The sequence below is a fragment of the Triturus cristatus genome, chromosome 5_1, assembly GCF_964204655.1.
Source record: "Triturus cristatus chromosome 5_1, aTriCri1.1, whole genome shotgun sequence".
NCBI classification, from domain to species: domain Eukaryota; kingdom Metazoa; phylum Chordata; class Amphibia; order Caudata; family Salamandridae; genus Triturus; species Triturus cristatus.
Genome location: NC_140587.1, coordinates 771,857,643 through 771,875,619, shown reverse-complemented (window position 1 = coordinate 771,875,619; position 17,977 = coordinate 771,857,643). Strand labels below are relative to the sequence as shown.

Here is a 17,977-nt window from a genome sequence, read left to right as displayed (position 1 = left end):
TCATGACACTCACTTGTCCTTATGTATATATAATCATATTGGGATCTTTCTCTCATGATGCATAATTTTCCTTTCTGTGGTGAATCTATAGCTATTGTTGGTCTAACATCACCTTGCGTTTCCTTGTTCCCATCTATTGCCCAAATGTTTTCCCCTTCTTTATGTCCTTCTGCATTCTTGTGTATTTTCAATCTTCTCTCCTCAACCATATCCAAGAATGTTTTCTCTTCTGGTTTCAAACTGCAAGTTAAATTGTTCTTAAAAATATACTCTAGAGTTAGTCCTTTAGTTTCTATAAAAATGTCTCCTAATGTATTGGCTTCTTTAGCTGGATTTAATTCATTATTCATGGGCAATCGTCCAAGAATATTATCTATGTTAGACAAATTATACTCTAATTTTCCTACTTGATAAAATATACTAGTTAAAACGCTACATGTTATTCCATAAGTTGCTGGGAGGTGATGATAAGTCACCCCTTCTGAAACAGATGCAGGTAATTGCATGCAGACGTAGCAATCCCTTACTTCCATTGTTTTAACATATTCATACAACAATTTTGAAAACACATTACTAGAGAAATCATTTATTGACCTATCTTGATGCACATGCTCTGTGCTTGTTCTAACCGGTATTACCTTTTGTGAGTTTTTCACTATATTAGTCATATTCTCGGTATGTCCTGCTAGTGTATCTAAAGTTACTTTGAAAGAGATCAAGAGAGCGAGTACGCTCCAAAGAAGCATTAATAGTCCTGTACAACAGCAACATGTCTTGCACCATCTTCTCATGAAGGTACATCTACTCTTATTATCATCTATGTTAGCCATCTTGTTAGATCTAACCGTGTCTTTTGACTTAGCCTCTTCTACTCCGCCTCTTATAGCTTTAAAAGCTAAAACTTATCAGGTTGTCCAAAATATTTCAATTTTTCTTATTCAATCCTGTGTATTCCTACAAGGATCGCCTGAAATTACTCAGCTTGGCCTTTCGTCGTTTTTCACTTCTTTCTCGTCATCCACATGCAGGATATCCTGATCTTCCGCTTCTTCTCCAATGTCGGATAAGATAACTCTCAGGATTTCCCCAGTTTCTTCTTCTTTTATCAATTTCAGCCAAGTCTCCTCTGGATTTCCTTGACTATCTGCCTCTTCTCCTTGTTCAGGCAGTGCCACGTACGTCCATTCAGGTGACTTATATTTCTGATTTGGCTTTCTTGCTCGTTTGTTTGCTTCTGACACTTCTGTTTCTCCCTCTTTCTCTGGATGCTGACTGGTTACTTCATTCACTTGTTCAGCCTCTGAGGGTTTAGCTCGTGTCAATCTGTATCTTAGTTTCTTAATTTTATTTGGCCAAGTATCTCCTTTGGCGTTCCTTCTTGTTTTGCCGTCTTTGCCGTTTCTTTCCTCGATCCAAGTTCTCTTTCTCAGAACTCGACCTTTTGGTATTTCTGTTTCACTGTCTTCAGATTCTGTTTCATTTGATTTTTCTTTTTCAGAAGTCTCCTTTTCCACCTCTTGGGTTGGCCCTACTTCTGTCCCTCCTCGGGTCTCCGGCACGCAATCTTTTTGCTGACTAATTGTCCCTTCACCTATCTGGGTGTTGCAGTTCCCTACACCTCCTCGGGGATTTTCCGCAATCTGTCCCTCTCTTTCTGCAACTGTCCCTTCTTCTTCTTCCAGTATTTTCTCAGGTGGAATTTCTTCTACTCTTTCATCTGGTGTAAAAGTTACTTCTGACTGGATTTTCTTTTCTTTTCTTCTTTCTGTGTTCACCGCTAGCGTTTTGCTCATCTCCAGAATCTGAAGTATCTGAAATCTGCAATCTTTTTCTCAGAATTTCTTCTCTGGGAGTCTGAACTAGTCTTGGCTCATTCTCCCCCCTTTCAGGATTTTCTTTTGTTTTTATATTCTCATTGCTTGACTCATCACTTGATTCTGATTCGTCAAAGTATTCTTTCCCAATGCCGTCTGCTGGATTTGGAACTTTCAGTGTGTGACTAGCATGTATCCAGTTTTTCAATCCTGCACACTTTACAGCAGTTGTTGTGGTCAAGATGACCTGTCTTGGCCTTCCCCACCTTGGAACCAGGCAATTTCTTCTTCTGTGTACTTTTATCCTTACCCAGTCCCCTGGGCTTAAATCATGGGCTGGTTTCTTTTCAAGGGTGGTGGCACCCGCTCCAACCTGGTGAAACACAGAATGAACTGCGTCAGCCAGGCCTTTACAGTAATCCAAAATCATGTCATCAGTTATAGTCATCAGCTTGTTGACTGGCACAAACACGTGTCTCATGGCACGTCCCATGATGATCTCGTGTGGACTCAAACCTGTGGTTCTATCTGGAGTAGACCTAATGGTCATCAAAACCAGAGGCAAGACATCAGGCCATTTCAAACCTGTGGCCAAACACATTTTTCCAATTCTATTTTTGATGGTACCATTCATTTGCTCGACCACACCAGAAGCCTCTGGTCGGTAGGCACAATGCAGTTTCTGTTGTACACCCAATGCTTCACAAATCAATTTCATGATCTCGTTGTAGAAATGTCCACCTCTGTCTGATTCTATGGTTATTGGGAACCCGTACCTTGGGATGAATTCTCTCAACAATAGCTTAGCCACTGTGATTCCATCATTTCTTCTGGTCGGGTATGCCTCCACCCACCTAGAGAACAGACAGACTACCACCAAAACATACCTCAGTTTGTTATAAGGGGGCATTTCAATGAAATCTACTTGCATTCTGGTGAAAGGTCCTCCCTCCCGACCTATGGTACCCAGACTCACCACTGTTTTTCTTCCAGGATTGTACTGCTGACATGTCAAACATCTCTGACAGAGACTCTCTGCAATCAGCCTGAATTTTGGATTATACCAGGTCTGTTTAAAGGCCCTTATCATGGCATCCCTTCCCAGATGTCCTTGGCCATGATACATCCGTGCCATGGTTGACATCATGCTATCAGGCATTACTGGTCTTCCATCCCGATAGACCCACACATGATCCTTTTCCCTGGGTGCACATCCTGCTTTTACCCACTGCCTCATTTCTTCATCTACTGCCTCATCCTGCAATTGCCTCACTTCATCCCACGTTCCCACAACGTTAGTAAACATTATGGAGCAAAAAGACATTTCCTTTTCCTTTGACCGATTAATAGAATATTTGTTTCGGGCACAATACTGAGCCATGTCATTGGCAAACCGGTTTCCGGTAGTGATGTAATCACTACCTTGTCCATGAGCAGCACATTTTACCACAGCCAACTCTTTGGGCATTTGTATTGCCTCAAGCAATTTTCCAACCACTTCTGCATTCCTTATAGGAGTTCCACTTGAGGTCAGGAAACCTCTTTGCAGCCATAGTTGGCCGAAATCGTGGACAACTCCGAAGCCATACTGGCTATCAGTCATCACAGTTACTCTCGCATTCCTCCCAATCTTACATGCCTTGGTTAATGCCACTATTTCTGCTACTTGAGCGGATCTAACTCCTTTCAAGGGTGATGCCTCTATAACTGCTGAAACGGTGCATACTGCATAGGCTGCGCTCAACACTCCTTCATCCGTTCTCAAACAGGATCCATCCACAAAAAACACATGATCACTCTCTGGCAGTGGTAGATCTCTTATATCAGGACGAGGTTTCGTGCAGTAATCAAGCACATCCAGACAATCATGATCAACTTCTTCTCTTATCTCCACTCTCTCTGCATCAGGCAAAAGTGTAGCTGGATTCACGTTCACACATCTTTCCAGACTCACATTGTTTGCACCTAGAATGACTTTTTCATACTTAGTCAGCCGACTATGTGACATGAACTGTGTTCGACTCCTGGTTAAAAGGATTGCCACACTATGGGGTACAAACACTTTTACTGGATACCCCATCACAATTCCTTCACTCTGCTCTAGACTTCGACATGTAGCCGCTACGGCTTTCAGACATCCTGGCAGACCTATCGCCACTGGATCTAGCATCGACGAGAAATAGGCTATTGGTCTCCTTTGTCTTCCATGTTTCTGTATCAACACTGAAAGTGCACACCCATTTCGCTCACTACAGTATAGCTCAAACTCCTTTTCATAGTCTGGCATACCCAGTGCAGGGGCTTCACAAAGACTGTTCTTCAATTGTTTAAATGCTGCCAATTCTTCTTTGTTCAGTTCAAGGGGGTCTTTTACCTCACTTTTTGTCAATTTCACCAATGGTTTGACAATCAGGGAAAAATTACTTATCCACTGACGACAATAACCAACCATTCCTAGGAACATTCTTACTTCTCTTTGAGTCATTGGAGCTCTCATTCCTCTAATTATTCGGATTCTGTCTATGGTTACTTTTCTCAGGCCTTTCTCAATTTTATGACCCAAGCATGTCACTTCCTTCTTACAGTATTGCAATTTTGTTGGAGATACCTTAAGCCCTCCATCTGCCAAATGATTTAGCAAAGCTATGGTGTCTGTTTCACAAGCCTCACGTGTCTTTGACGCCACCAGTAGGTCGTCAATATACTGGACTAAAACTGAACTCTCAGGCATAGTAAGACTTTCCAGAGATTTCTTTAACAACTGATTGAAAATGGAGGGGCTCTCTGTGTACCCCTGTGGGATTCGGCACCATGCCAAAATACGGTTTCCAAACCGAAATGCAAAAAGTGCTGGCTGTCATGATACAACGGAATGGAAAAGAAAGCATGACATAAATCAATTACTGTGTACCATTCTGCATCGTGTGGGATCTGATATAAAATCACTGAGGGATTTGGAACAATTGGACAACAGGAAACAACAATCTTGTTAATCTTTCTCAAATCTTGCACAATCCTGAATTTCCCACTTGGCTTTTTCAGTCCCATGATAGGCGAATTACATGGACTGCTCATTATCTCCCTCAACACTCCTTGCTGGATCATCTTCTCAATCAAAGGGGTTACCCCTGCTATTATTTCTGGGGTCAGTCTGTATTGTGGAATGTTGGGGTAAACAGCTCCCTCCTTTACAGCAATTCTCACAGGGTCTACATTTCTCATCAAGCCTACATCTTCCCCAGTGAAGTCCCAGACCGCTGCTTTCACTGTCTGTTTCAATTCTGGGGGTAATTCATCTGGATTGAATACTGCATAGGTTCCAGCGACCTCACACTCTCGGTTAGCTATGGTCATTTTGTACAGAACATCCTCATCTGGTGTTTCAAAGGCTATTCCGTCTGGTGTACAGAATATGGTGCAATTCATCTTGCACAACAAATCCCTCCCTAATAGATTCACAGGACTGGTGTCACACACCACGAATCTATGCATGTCTGAAAATTTCCCTATTCTGACCTTTACAGGATCAGTAAGATACGTTTTAATCTGGGTGTTGGACACACCAACTACTTGGATTGTTTCATCCGAAAGAGGAAGATTTTTCACATCTGCTGATCTGACAGTAGATCGTGTAGCTCCAGTGTCTACTAGAAAAGTAATGTTTTCATCATTAACTTTACCATCTACAAATGGTCCTGTCTGATCTATTTCTAGAGATGCGCCAAGTACGCACTCTGCTTCCTCTTTTCGGCACAGTCAATAAATTTCTTCTGGCTCACTTTCGTCATTTTGCATCCAATATTGTGACACAGCGCTCGCGCGTTGCGGATTGTTTCCTGTTCTTCATTGTAGAATCCCGTTTCCTTGCTATATCTCTGTGTACTCCGGCTCTGTGGTAAGGGCGGTTTTGGCACCTGATTCTGTAGATTAACAGCCTTCTGCTGTTGCGGCGATGGGCCACTCCCCTCACACTGCACCTGTGGATTTAATGACGGATTTTCATCATTAGCAAGAGGTGGATTTTTACACTCGGATTTCCAATGCCCTAATCTGCCACAGTTGTGACAGGGAAACTTTTTCTTGGTTTCTTCTAGGTTACCCTTTCCCTTTCCTGGACCAAACCTTGATTTTATACCTGGATTATTTGCTTGTTCTATTAGCTGAGCTCCCTGTCTCTCTGCAACCTTCACTTGAGCCCACATTGCCTTTTCTTTTAGTTTCCGCTGCTTTGCCTCGATTTCATCACTAAAGTATTTAGCATGCCTCAGGATCTCATCTATTTTCTTGCTCTGCCAGTGCACGGTGTGCTGCTTGATCATGTCCCCAATCTCGGGTCGCAGACCATACACAAATCTGTACACAAAATGACTCGGGTCCTTTTCTCCCAGACTGTCATCTCCACTTAACTGTTTGAAAGCCAGAATTAGCCTCTCACAGTATGCGTGAACTGACTCTTTTGCTTCCTGATGTGTACAATCTATTTTAACCCAATCTGTTTCTTTTGGAGGCACTTTGTTCTTCAGGAAGGCCATAACCTGTTCGTATTTCTTCATGACCTCCGGATCTGGGGCTCCTGTTTTGGGATCTCTCGGGTATTCTTTAGTGGGCCAGTCTATGACTATCTTACATTCTGCCCACAAATCTGCTGGCACCATTATATCAAACAGACTATTCAAATCAATCCACAGCACTTTTGACAATTTCACAAATCTGTCTACCTGTCTGTACCATTCGACCGGCTTTTCCCGTAATCTAGGGAAGTAATTTGTAAATGACAAAATGTCCTGTCTGGTCCATGGGACATGCACATATCCCCCTCCTGGGATCTCTCTCATAGGGAACTCCATCACCACCTTCTCTTTTTCTCTTACAGGAAATGCTGAAAATGTTCTGTCCGAAGTATCATCCCGCTTCCTATACCACCTGCTCTTCTGTCCGAAGTATCATCCCGCTTCCTATACCACCTGCTCTTCCATTTGTCCACATCTCCCCATTTCCTCAATACTGTGATTATGTCCCTAATCTGCCCTATCCGCCCTGCAGCGTTCAGATTCTCTGTCTTTTTCTGTAAAATCCACTCGGTAGGGCTTTTGTAAAGCCTTTACTTTGTCCATGTCAATTCCCGTTTCACTCGCTATCTCTGCTAATCTCTCATGTAAATTTTTGGCTCTCCAAGTGATGCTTTTACACAGGAATAATAACTCCTCATCCTGGTAAATTTTCAGCTTTTCTGTGGGGATTGTCCCTACTATCAATTCTTCTAACACCATCCTCAATTTAGCCACATCAATGGTATGAGATTCTTTTTCTTTATCCTACAAACCTTTTAGCCAGTCATTCAATTCTTCAGTAGTTATGCTCACTGACTTCTCTGCATTCCCTGGTTCTGTCAGTCTCTGTGGTTCTAACATCGATCCTTCTACCCTTCTGCTTCTCTCAGCAGTATCGGAACAATAAAATGGATTCTTTGACACATGTAGTTCACCTTTACCCATAGCATGTCCCCAGGAACTTTCTTTCGTTTTCATCAGGGGCTGTTCTGCCTGTCTTTGGTTCACATACGGAACTGTTAGTCCCTGCTCACTGTTTTTCTGCTTCTCAAATATAGGCATAACAGGACCTATGGTCACAGGGACTGTAACTGCTTCTAGATTTTTCGTCAATTCCCTTATTTTCTCTGTCAATTCTAATGTGGTTTCTGCTAGTTCTCTAGATTTTTCGTTCTCGACCCTGTTTCCTTTTTCTTTAAGTGAATTTCTTCTTTTCGCTTCTGGGGTCATAACTTCTGTTTTAATGATTCTCAGAGTCTCCCTTACTGGCGTGCCTGTGGTTGGCGTTTCTGGTTCCTGTCTGTACGGAGGCGGGCTCTTGTAAAACATATCATCTAGGACATCATCATCAGTTTCATTAGCCCCATACCTCCGGGTTTCTACATGATTTCTTTTTTCCAGGCATTTCCTTCCTCCACTTTCTCCTTCTGTTCTAACAGGAAATGATCCTTCTGTCATACTAGCATCTCGCCACCTCCTCATTCGGTCACTATGAGTTTCCCGATCATTTGGCCGTCCAAACATGTACCTATACCTACTGCCATTTCTCTGTTTTTCTCGCTCATGCATCTCATCTTCCCATTCCGTTAATGCCTCAAACTGTGTAGGCCTAGGTCGCGGATCTAAGCTCATCATCCTCTCCCGTAAGTTCCTTAATATTGCCAAATTAAAACACCCATCCTCTGGAAATGCTAGAACTCCGTCTTCCTTTGTATACTTTGCCCAATTGTCTAACCAGATACAAGTATGGTACCCATATTTCGCAACCATGAAGGATGCGGGGGTCTTTGCCGGAGGGAGTAACTGTCCTTCCCTAGTCACAATCTCCTTGTCTTTCACAAACAAATTTCTTATTTTTACTGAACACAGATTTTTTCTTTTTCTCGGGTGAATGATAATACATCTTTCTCTCTTTTCTGAACCCTTTAGTCCTTTCTACCACTGTCCGATCCCTAGTCCAATAGTAGCGCGACTCTTACTCACGCACCAATCCTGGCGCGTCTATGTCACTGTCACAATCGCCAATCCTTGCGCGACTCACACTAACACACCAATCCTGGAGCGTCTACGTCGCTGTCACAACTTCCAATCCCTGCGCGACTCACACTAACGCACCAATCCTGGAGCGTCTACGTCACTGACTAGCTGTCCAATCACAGCACGGTCCTCCTGACGTCAACAGTCGCTGCAGCAGCTTCTGCTCCTGACTCCTGTCCTCAGTCTACCCCTCCTTTACAAAACTACTCGGTAGACTTTGTTTCGATTTTCCAATACTTGTTAGTTACAACATACAAACATCTCCATTGTCTGCTCCGCTAACCACAGAGTAGTAAAAGATCTTTCCCACGAGAATTCTGCTTCCCGAGAGCAGCACTTACCTCTGCCCTACTACAGAATCATTATATTCGTTGGCAAAGTAGCACATCCCTCTACTTTACCCGTCTTTCAAACATCAATTAACTGTTTTCTCCGGTATTAAAACACATAAGTGGAAACGCAATGCTCCTGAGATATAAAACCAGAGTTCCGCAATTAATTCAAATGCTATTTCATTCACGCACTTTCACACAAATAAATACCGTTCGTTTACACAGAATCCCGCTTTCCCGAGAACAGCGAACAGTCTGTCCTACTACAGAATTATAACATATGTTAACAAAGCAGCGCTTACCTCTACTTTGTCCTTCTAACAAGCTCAGTGAACACCTGCTACCTTTTCAGTAAAAAGCGTTATCAGCATACCTATTGGTTTCCTGGTACTTTAGACCAAAATTTCACAAATAACTCTTTGCTATCATATGCACTTCTTTCACACAGAAATTGTCTCTAATGGCAACACACAACGATGTCACCAAATCGAACCCAGACAATGTGACGCGCAACTTAAATTTTTACGCGTTTTCCCGTGTACCGACGGGCAACCACAATCCCGTCTTTCCCGAGAACAGCGCTTACCTCTGTCCTACTACGGAACTGTCACCGACTTCTTACATCCCAGAAGCCGTACAGACTACATAGAACTCAATACGACTTCAACATATAGTGTTAATACATACATCAATACCAATCAATAATCAATAAGCTATATATACATGCCAAATCATCAAACCAAAACAATAAAAACCATCTCTAGCTACCAAGAATACTGGTGCAGTTCGGATTACTAAATTTCCCCCTGCTTCCACGGACAGAATGATTCCACAGTCACACGCGCATACACACATCACACGCTGGTGGGGCCCATAACACCAACATTCATTCTCATCGAACTATCCGTGCCTACAGAGAGATCCTCAAATATCCCGAACTACAGTTCTATTTCCCTTGGATGGAGGAAACCACATCTATTAAAATTTTACCCTAACAATTCCTCCATCCAGAGGCCAATCGGATCATTTAGTTGAGTTGGTATTTGATAGTCAAACCTTCAATTCTTATATTAATCAAATAAACATTACAAGAAATAACCACCCGACACAGTTCTTCAAATAATAATTTTTCTTTATCTAATTAAAGTGCAGGTTAAAATCCTAACAAATATAATATTATCTTTTGTCATAATTACCTATTCTGGCTAATTGTCGTTCTCCAAGTCAGAACTGGTCCTCAGAAATTCATCACAGATTCTACCGTCCCGTCCTCTGCTGTCAGCGTGGAGTGCCGCATAGAGTAGCATCGATCAGGGTGCGTCTCGAGCTCATTGGGTGGTAACCTAATTTCCCTCTCTAGACCACTAATATTTATACCAAAATTTACATATACATGTTGCATTTTCTCTATTTCCAGGCTGCTTATTGGTTGAATTCAGCCCCGTCCCAAATTTTAAGAAACAATTTCAAAAGTTCTCATACGGGTGATGTATAAACTTGGCGCATGGGAAAGTCGTTCCTAGGTCAGGAAAGTATCAGTCTATTGTGAATAGGTGGCTTTTGGTTCCCAGATTGCAACATTTCTTCCGTGTTCAGGGACATTGGCATCTCGCCCAGAGTAGTCTTCATGGACCTGGTTCCGAGGTTCAAGGAGAGGACACTACGTAGTCAGTGCAGACGCCTTCCTCCATTGCTAATTGCATGAAGTCATGTACTTTAGTGAGGATTCAGTCGGCAGCCATCTTTTAGTAGGCCGAAATAGTCAACTTTAGGTAAAAGAAACACAAAACGTAATTAATACATAGAAATGACTAAAACAATGTTATTCCCTCACTAATACCCTTATGTGTATGCATTTATCTAGCCATATGCGACATTTAAAGCCGTTAATGCTGATTTATTTAAGCGCAAAACACATTAACATTGCTTAAGCTAAACATATAAATTTAATATGCGTACAAACTTAGTTCACTTATTATTGTAGCCATGCAAATGCATTCCCACGTGTATTTTCTTCGTTAATAAGGTTGATTAATTCAATTACCACACATTATTATTCATTAGAATTAGTTCTTTAGTCGTTTTAATAAAAAACTTATATAAATGGATTGGGTATACCAAAAATATTTTATTTTACCTGCTCCATCACCCTCACCTGTCATCTTGCTTGTCTGCTCCTCTTGCCTGTGGTGGTGGTCAGTCACCACTAGGGGCTTGCAACGCTGTCTTTTCGCTTGCGGTGGCTGTAGACTCCTGCTAGGGGGTGCATGTTCTCCTTTCACTGAACTCTTGGCTGAGGCAGCTTTGGGCTTCTCGTGGCTCTTTGCGGAGCTGACTGCCCCCGGTGTGCCAAGGACAGGCAGCTATCGAGGGCGCGAGGAGCCCTTTTGGTTGGTCTCTACTTTCTGTGCTAAAGACAAAAGAGTGCCGCCTTCTGGCATTCAGCAGCTAGCCGCTAGGGGGTATGCCCTACACATATGTTTTCTTCGGTAATGAGGGACAGGGCACTGTCACTGTGGTACAATGTCTGCTGGAGGCACTGGGAATTTTCTACTTGCTGTAGTGACTTATGACTCTCTTTTGTCCCCTGAACTCGTACTCCCAGTCATCAGCCGACTCCGCCATCTACCCAGTTTCCAGCGCTCCTACCCACTCATCTCGCCAGACACAGACTATACATCAGCTTAGTCAGCCCAGCAAGGGGTCAGCCTCCAAGTCAGCATGGGGTAGCAGGGTTCAGTGTCTGTGGAGAAGCATCAGCCCCTTCAACCCGACCCTAAGCTGCCTGTCTGCTCTCCAGCAAACCTCCCCACACTTGCAAGTCACGTTCCGTGTTCTCATCAGTATGTACGGCTCGCAGTTGGCACTCCTCAGCCACTCCCCATTTACGAAGGTCTGCCCTCCACTTGTCCGGACAGGGGGGCATAGAGTGGGTCCAGTGTTTGGCAGTTCAGCGTTTAGCTAGCACAAAGTCCAGGAGAGCACATTTATATCTCATACGAGTTCCCGTCTTGGGAATCTGGAGTACACCCAGAAGACATTGCCTAACCAACGCTTCAATACGCACACCTGTGGCTGCTTGTAGTACATGCAGCACCTCTTGCCAATATGGTTGAAGTTGGACGCAAGCCCAAGTCATATGCAGAAATGTCGTAGGATCCCCTCTGCACTTGGTGGGGGGGGGCATGCCGAAGAGCGCTCTGCATCGATACATTCTAATCTAAGGCCTGTTAGATACGTGCGATGCAAGTAAAAAAACTGGGTGAGCTTAAATCGTACATTGCTCGCCACCTCCCGGACCTGTGTGAATGCCTGCCTCCGTTAGCCCTCCGCGATCAGTGAAGGTGAATTGGCCATCCATCTATCCTGAATTTTTTACCCCTCAACTCTACAGTATGCCTTCAGGACCGTATATATGTCCCCTAGTGGAGCCCGGATCCAGAAACATCGTTGAGGTCTGTGCCTCCCCTCGCGTACTGTAGGAAATGACCATCTGGCACATGGAAATACTCCTTTGCCTCGATAAGAGAGGAATGTCCCATTAATGTACATATCTCCAGCTGTCGTACAGCCACCCCCCTCATACCACCTTGTGAGGTCTGATGGAAACCCCGAAGCCACTGTAGGGGGGAGCGACAGGTGAATGTATTGTTGATCTATTGGAGCAAAATCTGATCTGTAGTGACTGTGACGAGTAGTTTCTTTCTTGTCTTGAGAGCAGAGTCTATGGTTCTCCCTTTTAATTACCTGAGTATGCAAATGCCCAAAAGCATATGCAGGGTCTGCCCATTGGCCCTTCCCCGTTTCCCTTAGTAGTATGCAAAGGTTTTTTCCGCCATTTTCCACGTTGATGGACAGCTTACCAAAAGACATCCGAGCATGTTTCCTGACGATTTTGGTGACACACCCTTGGTGCAGAGGAATTTTGAGGACATCGCCAACAAACAAATAAGCACTTACCTAATATAGTTTGGAGGAAGTATCCTTGTCTGGTGGAGATTCTCCTTTTTGTAGTCTCATCCTGTTCTCTAGATGAGGATTCATGGTATCACAGATTTGTGGACCAAGACGGTCAAGGAACAATATCACGTTGCCGAAATTACATGCACACAAGGTCACTGGAGACATTTCCATGTGGTCCATTATGCAGCTGTAGTGTAGACACACACAGTTACTCATGCACCCAGTCACCGACCCATACAGCTACTCACACAGCTACTCACACACCCACTCCCAGACCCATACAGTCACTTGCACACCCACTCACTGACCCATTCAGCCACTCGCACACCAACTTTTAAAAATCCAGGTTACAGAAAACCCAAAGGTTGGGGATGTTAGTTAGGAAATAAAATTTAAAAAAACATTAGAAATTCACTGAAAAAACCCACAGGTTACTGGGATGTTATAGTTAGGCTCAGATTTCACTCATGCAAAATCAGTGAAATTCAGCAGTTATAGTTACCTGGACTAACTATAACTGGCGCCCTGCAATGCAGTGCTTATGACCTCGCATATTACATCACTCATTACATGTTCCGTGATTATATCAGTTTTATATAGCATGAACTCTGCCCAAGGGCATTGGAGTGCTTTACATGAGTACCAGATTGAATTACATAAGGTCAGATTAAGCACAGGAGATTACATTATTTGCTCAGAGCCAACTCTGGGGCTCAAACCTCGTGCCCGAGATTGAAAGTATGCAGCTCTGTCAGGCTACATCCATATTTCCCAATTTATGTGTGAAAGTTGTACTCAAGTGGGATGATTGTATACAGTGAACACATTTTTTGTTCAAATGGCTTTGTGAAGTACATAAAAAAAATAGCAGCAACAAGTTCTGGAAGGCTCACCAGAATATAGCTTGAGAAAACTTGCAACCATTTGTTTAAAAACTGGACTTAGGAACATAGTTCAGCACCTTTGCACCAGTGGAACAATTTTCACAGTTGGTATGCTAACATCAATGTTATGTCATTGAAGTCAAAGAGTTTGTGAAAAGTCCTAGATTCATGCAAAGCATAGCAAATGTATACAGCAGGAGTGAGGTAAGGGTGCAGTGTGTAGCTGGTGGAGCATTTTGTAGTACGTTGTCTCAAATTTATTACTAAAACATTGTGCGGTAGCGCACTGTTATTTGCAGACACCATATTTTCCATTGAAATGGCCATTAAATTTGCACGGACATACAGTATTACTGATCATTCTATATAGCACTCAAGTGATTGTGTTGAAATCGTGTTTCAGTGAATTTTTATAATTTGCGCTTCACCAAGTAAGTGTCTGATTTGTTTTGATCCTATTACAATCTGTATTTCCATCACACTTCAGAATTGCAAAAAACAGTGCTTTATTTGTGCTTTCCTAACTGCTAATAAGTTTTTAAATATGTGTAGAGTTCATTTACAAGTATTAACATGTTGCTGTATGCTACAAAAAAGTACATACTTCAGCCTTTCCTTTCACATTTCCTGTACCCAAGAAAGATTGTCACATAGTTCACTTAAAAAACTTTTCTCTATTTGTAGTTTGGAGAAAGGATAGTAAACACCAATCCCTATGCCGAAATATAAAGGTATCTATGTGTATTGCTCTTGCACGACCCACCAGAAATTGGCTGGCAACCCACAGTTTGGGAAACGCTGGTCTAGAGCCCTGTTGGTGAGCAGTATTCATAAACACATGGAGCACCTGCCGGAGAACTTGTGACGCAAGTATCCGGCACGTGAAAATTTAGGTCGCACAAAATGATAAAATGAGACATGATTGAACCTTGAGATTGTGTCATGGTCCTGCGGGGCTATAAATCAGAATTCAACAATCCTAATAGTTGCATCCATCGAATTGGTACCTTGTATGAAACAACCATAATTGGGTGAATGTGTAAGCTTACATATAGTTGTCTTTACAGTTACAGCATATGTTTATCCTTTCTAGGTGTTTGCTGTTCGAACTGGTGGAACCACTGGGGTTGTTGTGAAAGGACCAGATGAAAGAAACCCAATCTCCTTCAGGTAATGTAGTGGGCTATGTTGTTCTTGCAGGGTTAGATGTATTTCATTCAGTCTCCGAGTAAGTGTTCAAGGTTAAACACAAACCTCTACAGAGGGTTGTTAAACCCAGGTGCCTACCATACAGATGGATAGACTGCTTTACTAATTCTAGGATCTCTCCCAACAACATTTTAATTTTACAGCTCATTGAACATTGAAGGCTAGATATTGTTCGATTTCTACTACATTTCGGGGACAGTGGAGCCCAAGTGAGCCATTAATTCCCCTCACTGAAACCCTCCATGGAGCTTTATTTTAGTGAAGACCTGTTTTCTGCAGGAGGAAGAAGGTGTCTATCTCCTCTAGAATTACCACAATTCCTGGCTGCCAAGCTTACACACAGTGTTTGTTCAACTGCACTGGGCACAGTTTCTGTGTCATGCTGGCACTGTACACCTTATTCGTTATTAGTGACGTTTAAGCAAAACGACGGCTTAGAATGAGTATGTGTAAAACTTCGATGTCTGAGTAGTTGCAACTTATTTTGTAGATCGAAAATATGACAAACTATGAATCCTTCAGAAATATAAGGAGGTTGCACTGTAATCTGTTGTATCTTATAAAAAATTACCCTCCTACATCATTTTAGTTTGTAATTTTATAGTATTAACATCACTTTCCCATGAATTTTTTCGGATGTGTGTGGATAAAATGTTTTAATATCCACACACATCTCAGTGTTCTCTCTCTCACTCTGTCTCTCTCTTCCCCCACCCCCCATTTTCTGGATTGGTGACCCACCTTCATATTGTATAAGCTTATGGCTTTATTAGGTGGGCAACCAACAAGGTAATGCTTCCACCTAATACATCGATTAGAGAGTAAATAATCCTTAAATGCATAATTCCGAAATGTCCTTCCTCTAAATTACCTTTGGTACTTTTTTATGAGAGCAGGGCATATCATACTCTTGGCAATCCAACTACCCTCTCTCTCTGCTACTTTAGGATTCCCCATATTGCATAACTGTCTGCTTCTTCCATTTATAACATGCTCTATTCAATGTCCTTGATATTACCGGGATGGACTAGTGCGTGAGGAAATAAGATACATTGACGTTCTTTTGTCCCATTTTGTTAATATCTCCCATATCCACATTCAATAGCTCAGATTGGGGTACAAAGTTGGTACGTATGCACTTTTTCCTCCATTCCAAGATGCAGAACCTGCAATATTACATTGTTTTCCCTGCACAAATTTTGTCAGGTTTTTGTCAGACAAAATTTGACAGAGAAAAGATGAATTGTTAGTGCAAACTTTGCACGCAAGTTTTAATTCTGAAACGGACTGAAACAATGCGCCTCAATGAGAATTTTCTGCAGCTATCAAAACGATGGCGTGTGTGTGTGTGTGTGTGTGTGTGTGTATGTATATATATATATATATAATGTTGATAGCTGCAGAAAATTTAAATTTAGGTGCATTTGAGTGTTATATCCTCCTAGGGTGAATTTAACCTTTGAGTCTGTGCACCAAGTACTTCACGCTAGCAAATGATGAACGTTGTGTGTTTTGTGTTGAGTTTAATTAAAGTGCAACATTTCTGCAGTATACACTTAGTTTAACCGTTTATATATCTTACTTTATGCTTCCAGAGTTGCTTTCACTCCTACTTCTTCTTTGGGTTTTGCTGAATGTAGCCAAAAGCTGACATTTTCATGCATACTTTGTTTTAAAGGATGGAAGACAAGGGGGAGGTGAAATGCATCAAATTTTCCCTTGGGAACAGAATTTTGGCCATACAGCGAACCCCAAAGGCAGTGGTAAGCAGTTTGTGTAAGAGTTGTGTTCTGTTCGATATGATTACTAAACAGTGTTGGTTCCCCATATGAAACCATATACAAATGAAGTAAAAGAAAAAAAATAGTCCCTGACTCCTTTGCGTTCCTGGTTGTATCACCAATTCTTGCTGGTTGCCTCCATACCTTGTTCGAATGGATAAAATTGCCTTTTGTGGTTTCACCACAGACTGTGCCTGCTTTCTGTCATCAACAGCTTTGCACGCAATACTAAATATAATGGGCTTTGGATCAATGCCTTGCTTATGTTTGGATGTTTGGCTTTCTAGTCTGTTAGTTCCCTGATCTTGAACTGATGGCTTTCTTTCATATTTTTGCGTTTGCTCCACTCCTCAAACATATCTTCTTTACCCTTGCTTTGACCTTTTTAATTGCCATTCATGATTTAGCTCCACATGGAAGTTCTTGTCCAGCGCCTGTCTTTCTTTCTTGTGCTTGCATTCTTTATTGATCCCTTAGTCCTTATCCTTGCTTTGTCTCCCTACCCACCTTAGCCTCCCCCCAATTCATGTTGTATTGTCAGCTTCTTCAGATTACCTAGCAGTGCTGTGGCTTGGTGTCTGTGTTTTACTCCCCACCTCCACTTCTTCCCCCTGCCCCCCACTCTTTCTCTCCTTAGCCTTTCTCGCCCTTCCTGTATGTTTCTTTTCCTTCTACTCTTGCCCATCTCTTGCCATCTCCTTCTAGGCGCTGTTGGGTTTGTCAATGCTGAATGGTTTTAAAATTGTGCAGCAACTGGCCTTCTCTGAATTTGAAAGTATATAAAATATTATTTTCCCTAATTTCAAGATGGCAATCATGTTGTTTCTAAATGCATGCTCAGCGGCCGTCATTAAACTATAAAAATTGTGTTTTCTATAATTTGAAGATGGTCGCCGTGATGGGTCTCCGTGCTTATTGCTAAGCAAAAGAACAAATACCACCTTAATCAGATTAATTTTGATGAAATATCGGTGACTAAAAAAGAAAAACATCTGTCCCCGGAGTTTTGACCAAACTCCCTACTCCTTGCCAAGCTCAGTTCGACAAATCCTATTATTTCAATCCCAAGACACTCCTGAAACCTTTAAGGGGGAAGAGTTTCCTCCTTTCTAATAGCATGGGAGGCCATAACGTCAGAACCAGTAGTTCCTTCAAATTGCGAAAAGGGATTATGCTCTTCCATTCCTGCATGCCGCGCTCCCATTCTGACCGAACCTCCGACCGCCCTTCTTCCACCCCTCCACTGGACTATTTGGAAATATTGCGGCAAGAGGTGGCAGTACTTCTGTTAAAAGGAGCAGTCAAGTTAGGAGTTAGTAATGGAAAAAGAAAAGGGACATTGATGCTACACATATTGCTTCCTAATACTCAAAAAAGGACAGCTGTCTCTGTTTGATCCTAGACCTC

General features: G+C 42.4%; 1 protein-coding gene across 1 annotated transcript in view; it reads left to right on the top strand.

The window, feature by feature from the left end:
* RMC1 (regulator of MON1-CCZ1) overlaps positions 1-17,977 on the top strand; it is a 238,616-nt gene that overhangs the window by 16,617 nt on the left and 204,022 nt on the right. Inside the window, exons 2-3 of the mRNA XM_085605759.1 lie at positions 14,674-14,750; positions 16,468-16,552. Of these exons, the coding sequence (XP_085461885.1) occupies positions 14,674-14,750; positions 16,468-16,552 (162 nt within the window). The remainder of the gene's footprint in view (positions 1-14,673; positions 14,751-16,467; positions 16,553-17,977) is intronic.